The sequence below is a fragment of the Myotis brandtii genome, unplaced genomic scaffold (assembly GCF_000412655.1).
Source record: "Myotis brandtii unplaced genomic scaffold, ASM41265v1 scaffold1260, whole genome shotgun sequence".
Lineage (NCBI taxonomy): Eukaryota > Metazoa > Chordata > Mammalia > Chiroptera > Vespertilionidae > Myotis > Myotis brandtii.
The window spans coordinates 780,712-786,681 of NW_005354426.1; the positions used below are offsets into that span (position 1 = coordinate 780,712).

At 40.0% G+C, this 5,970-nt stretch overlaps 1 protein-coding gene across 1 annotated transcript in view; it reads left to right on the forward strand.

The window, feature by feature from the left end:
* The window catches only part of LOC102245360 (zinc finger protein 883), a 19,187-nt gene extending 14,448 nt beyond the window's left edge, over positions 1 to 4,739 (forward strand). Inside the window, 3 exon segments of the mRNA XM_014534196.1 lie at positions 1,332 to 1,392; positions 1,865 to 3,548; positions 3,550 to 4,739. Coding sequence (XP_014389682.1) covers positions 1,332 to 1,392; positions 1,865 to 3,548; positions 3,550 to 3,693 — 1,889 coding nt within the window. The 3' untranslated portion in view covers positions 3,694 to 4,739.
* The last annotated feature ends 1,231 nt before the right edge of the window (positions 4,740 to 5,970 follow it).

Genomic DNA, 5,970 nt, shown 5'->3' on the forward strand with positions numbered 1-5,970 from the left:
ATAATGGCTTGGGTCAATTTCTGGGTTCTCTGTTCCATTCCATTGACCAATATGCCTGTTCTTGTGCCAGTTCTAGACTATTTTGAGTAGAGTGGCTTTGTAGTATAACTTGATACCTGGTATTGTGATTTCTTCAACATTGTTCTTTCTCAGGATTGCTGCGGCTATTTGGGGTCTTTTTTGTTTCCTATAAATTTTTGGAGTGTTTGTTCTAGATCTGTGAACTATGCTGTTGGTATTTTAATCGGGATTGCATTGAATTTATAGAGTGCTTTGGGCAGTATGGACATTTTTAAGAATGTTGATTCTACCAATCCATGAACACAGTATATTCTGCTTGTGTATATCTTCCTCTAGCTCTTTATCGGCATCTTGTAGTTTTCCAAGTACAGGTGTTTTACCTCCTTGGTTAAGTTTATTCCTAAGTATCTTAATTTTTTTTGTTGCAATGGTAGCTGGGATTGTTTTTTGTTTCTCTTTCTGAGATTTTATTGTTGGTCTATAAAAATGCCATCGATTTTTGGGTTTAATTTTGTTTCCCTCTACACTTTCAAATTCATTTATTAAATTTAGTAGTTTTTTTAAATAAATCTTTATTGTTCAGATTATTACAGATGTTCCTCTTTTTCCCCCCATAGCTCCGCTTCACCCGGTTCCCACCCTACCCCATGCCCTTACCCCCCGCCACTGTCCTCATCCAAAGGTGTAAGATTTTTGTCCAATCTCTTCCTACACCCCACACTCTCCCCTCCCCCCGAGAATTGTTTTTTGATGGAGTCTTTTGGGTTTTCTATGCACAATATCATATCATCTGCGAATAATAACAGTTTTATTTTCTCTTTTTCAACTTGGATGCTTTTTGTCTTTTCTTGTCTGATTGCTATGTTAGTACTATGTTGAACAAGAGTGGTGAAAGCAGACATCCCTGTCTCATTCCTGTTCTTAGGGGAAATGGTTTTAGTTTAGCCCTTTGAGTATGATGTTGGCTGTAGGTTTGTCACATATGGCTTTTATTATGTTGAGGCATGATCCCTCTATTCCCACTTTGCTGAGAGGTTTTTTCCTTAGGGATTTTTTAATTGCGAGAGGGAGGACCTGGAAGAATGGGGCTGCTCCATTTTGGCTAGCACTGGGAGTAATTCTGTTTTTTTAAACAACTTGGATGAGCAGAGAGAAAGAGTGTGTGTCTTGTGTTTCTGTCTGTGCGCATGAATTATTAATCTTTGAAAACATGACTAGAAACAATACAAAGCATAACAAAACATGATTATAAGCTCCTCATAATAAGAAATGTAAAATTCATAAGATGTTTTCAATGTTTCTAATTTTAGGATATTACAAAGTTGATGTCCACATTGAGGAGAACCAGGAAAAACAAGAGAAACCTCTTTGGCAAGTAATATTCATTGATAATAAACCACTGAGTAACGAAAGGCAGATACTTTTAGGAAAACCAATTAATCCGGATTAACTGCAGATTATTCAGGAAAAATGTCCTGTGAATGTGACTCACGTAGAATGAAGTTGCCACTTTTTTCTGACTTATTAATGATAGGAACTATTCAAGAAAGCTGGTTGATTACATAAATATATGTGAAAAGTCGCAGCTTGATATCAAACATGAGAAAGCTCATCCTGAAGAGAGGCCTTAGGAGTATAAAAATATGAACGCTCTCAGTCATAAGAAAGATCATCTGAAATTTCCAACTCTGGAGCAGCCTTTTGAATGTAATGAATTCGGAAAAGTTTTACATGATAACACTGTTGTCTGTGTTATAGTTAAGAGTTCCCTAACAGGAAAGGAATCATGTAAGGATGATGTATTTTGGAAAAGCTGTGATAACGCAACTCTGTTTAACCACAGGCGAACTGGTTCAAGGGAGAAATGCTTTGATCTTAATGAATGTGGGAGATCCTGTGACAAAGCCACTATTGAGGAATACGATGAAATTCAGATGACTGTGACACACTATGAATGTAATGAAAGTGGAAATAATTTCAACAGGAATTTACTCCTCATTCAACCTCAGAGAACTGTTACAAGACATGGTGCTTTTGAAAGCAGTAAATGTGAAGAAAACTTGACCCAAAGCTCAGCCCATCTGGTACATCAGAAGACACAAACTGGAGATAAGGTCTGTGTTTTTAATGGATGTACAAGTGCTTCCTACCAGGACTTAAACCTTACAATACATCAGAGAACTCAGACAGAAGAGAAATTCTACCAATGTGGTAAACGTGGGGAATCCTTGCATCAAAACTCACTTTTCAGTGTACATCAGGAAAATGACATAGGAGAGAAGGCATTTGAAAGTAATGAATGCAGGAAGTTCTTTTACCAGAAAGCACACCTCATTCAGCAACAGAGGACCCACTCAGAGGAGAAGACTTGTGAATGTGAGGAGTGTGGGAAATTCTTCTGTTCAAATTCACACACTAGTCATTATCCTGGAACTCATATGGGGGCCTGTCTCTATGAATATAATGAATGTGAGAAAACTTCCTGTCAGATGTCAAACCTCAGTGAACATCTGACAGTTCACACAAAAGAGAAACCTTATAACAGTGAATGTGGGGAATCTTACAAGAAGTGCGCCCTCTTAGTACATCAGAGAACACACACAGAGGCTGAACTCTATCAAAGTAATGAATATGGGAAATCATTCTCCAGGATGGCACAGCTCAAAGAACATCAGAGAATTCACACAGGGGAGAAACCGAATGAATGTATTGAATGTGGGAAAACTTTCTCTAAGACATCACATCTCAGAGCACATAAGAGAACTCACACAGGCAAAAAGCCCCATGAATGTATTGCATGTGGGAAAACTTTCTCTAACAAGACACACCTCAGTGCACATCAGAGAATTCATACAGGGGAGAAACCCTATGAATGTAATGCATGTGGGAAAACTTTCACTTATAATTCAGCCCTCCGAGTACATCAAAGAATGCACACTGGGGAGAAGCCATATGAATGTAATGCATGTGGGAAAACTTTCTTCAAGACATCACACCTCAGTGCACATCAGAGAATTCACACAGGGGAGAAACCCTATGAATGCATTGCATGTGGGAAAAGTTTCACTCATAATTCAGCCCTCCGAGTACATCAAAGAATTCACACTGGGGAGAAGCCATACGAATGTAATGCATGTGGGAAAACTTTCTCTAAGACATCACATCTCAGTGCACATCAGAGAATTCACACAGGGGAGAAACCCTATGAATGTAATGCATGTGGGAAAACTTTTTCCAGGAAGATATACCTCAGTGCACATCAGAGAATTCACACAGGGGAGAAACCCTATGAATGTAATGCATGTGGGAAAACTTTTTCCCGTAAGACAAACCTCAGTACCCATCGGAGAATTCACACAGGTGAGAAACCGTATGAATGCAGTGAATGTGGGAAGTTTTTTGCCCGTATTTCTGGTCTAAGATCACATCAGAGAATTCACACAGGGGAGAAACCCTATGAGTGTAATGAATGTGGGACAGCTTTTGCCCACAGTTCAACTCTCAGTGAGCACCAGAGAATTCACACAGGGGAGAAACCACATGAATGTAATGAATGTGGGAAAACTTTCACTCATAAGGCAGGTCTTCGAGCACATTATAACAGAAGGCACACCAGAGAGAAAAACCTTCAATGTAATGCCTTTGGGAAGTTCTGAAGAAACTGATTATTAAAACACATAGTGGAGAAGGTCATGTCACACAGACTGCAAATTGTTACCTTTAACTATTTCTTCTTCTAATAGGCACAAGCATGTCTAAATTTCCCAATCTGCCTTTCATCCAGGTGGGGCTGGCCATGGGTTATTATGCTGTTACATATCAGCTAAGTTTAGCCTTTAAAAATTGCATTCTTCCTGTTCTGTTATTCATACTGGAATGGAGAAATTTGCAAGGCAGACTTGTGTGGTGTATATTGAGCATAGAGCACAAGGTAGTGATGAAACAATTTTCCACTAACAAATCTTCCCGTTAGTTTTTTAAAAAAAAAACACAGGAATTACATTTGTACTGTGTTGAGCTCTTAAAGATTTGGTGTATTTGTTAAATGCATATAATTTAACCAACTCTGTTAGAATGAAGTTAAACCTGTTAACCCTGGGTCGTTGGTGCCAATTCAGCACCAACAGGAATCCCTGATTTGAGGTGCAGTGAGGAAGGAAACTTGACTCAGTGCTATAGCATGGCTGTGAAAATAGCACAGCTGAGGCATAGCTCAGTTGTGATGCAGTGGAGCTGTGAAAACAGCAGGGCCTAGGTCACCCTTGGGCCAGGATTGTCTTTGGCCAGGCAGCTCTGGTCTGCTCCAACGAGGCATCTCCCATGTTTCTACTGTAGCTGGGGAAAAACGGTCTTCAGTGGAAAGTTCGCTCCCCAAGCCAGAGGGAAGCTGGCTTAAATGGACAGAAGTCCCTGCCTCTGGTCCCTGATTGGTCTGTCCTCATGCACATGAGCCATCCAAATCCTCACAGTTTGGTCCAAAGGCACTGGTCCTGATTGGTCAGAATAGAGCTGCTCTGATTGAATGGAGAAAGCCTCAATCCAATTGGTAGAAATAGGATTCCAGGAAACCATCATAAGGGCTGGTTCAGCCAATGGCAGTTTAGTGCTGAGCAGTTTGCATAAAAGTCCCCTGTGCAGAAATGGCTGCTGGCTCTGCTTTTTTTGTTTGTTTGTTTGAGCCAAGGTAGCCACCAGAAGCTCTTCTTAATAGGTGTCTTTTTTTCCTTTGAGGGTTCACAAACTCTGTAAATAAAATATTTTATTGATTTTTTACCGAGAGGAAGGGAGAGGGATAGAGAGTTAGAAACATGGATGAGAGAGAAACACCGATCAGCTGCCTCCTGCACACTCCCACTAGGGATGTGCCTGCAACCAAGGTACATGCACACCTCCTACTGGGGATGTGCCCGCAACCAAGGTACATGCCCTTGGCCAGAATCGAACCCGGGCCCTTTCAGTCCACAGGCCGATGCTCTATCCACTGAGCCAAACCGGTTAGGGCTGTAAATAAAATAAATGTCAGAAGATCTATCATAATTCAACCTGTCATTGTATATTATAGAACTCACATGAGGAAGGCAACTTCTATCAATGATCCTGAATGATCAGACAACCTCATTAAAAATAAGAGAAATCTCAGGGAAAAACACAAAGGCCTTTACTTCCCAGTGAACTTTATTAAACATCAAACAATTAAGATTAGACTAAAACCTTGTATTTTGTTGTGACATTTCTAACACATTGAGTTTGCGACAGATAATTTTTTTTCTAAGAAAATGTGTCAGTTTCAGAAATGAGTAAAATCATCACCTTGAACTGATGTACTAAAACTTTATTATATTAAGTTTTATAGAAAATATTTGTGCACAAACTCACTGTGGACATTTTAAAGATGGAAGAATAGCTTGAATTCTGTGGACAACACTAATAAATGTTTGTGACTGGTCTCTGAGTTATGCGTACATCTGTGAGTCTGTGTAACAATAGAAGGCAGTAGCCAAACCAGGTCAGGACCGGTTAACTTTCCTGAGTGACAAACTATACGCTTCTTCTTTGGCTCCCCTCAGCTTGATGCTGTTCGATGTTGGCCTGCCTGGGATATCTGACCATTGGTCTGGCCCTGTTTTTTAGGACCATAAGATTTCTCAAGGATTCTTTGCGTGGTGGATGTTGATTCTTACATAGTCGTTTGGCCTTCATTTTATGCCATTTTAGTGGTTCATTTTGCACTGAGTAATTATTAAGCAAGTCTTAGCTCTCTTGTATGCATGTAGCCTGAGTATCCGGTATAGGATCTTTTCCCAGTCCCATGATGCTTGCTGATACTGCAGCATTGCAAACTAGTTGATTTATGCCCTGCTTGGATAGGAGGTTGTGGAATTAGAATGAAATCAGGGCTATTTTCACGTCAGAAGCACTGCATTAGTATTGAAAAGAACTCGCTTTTTT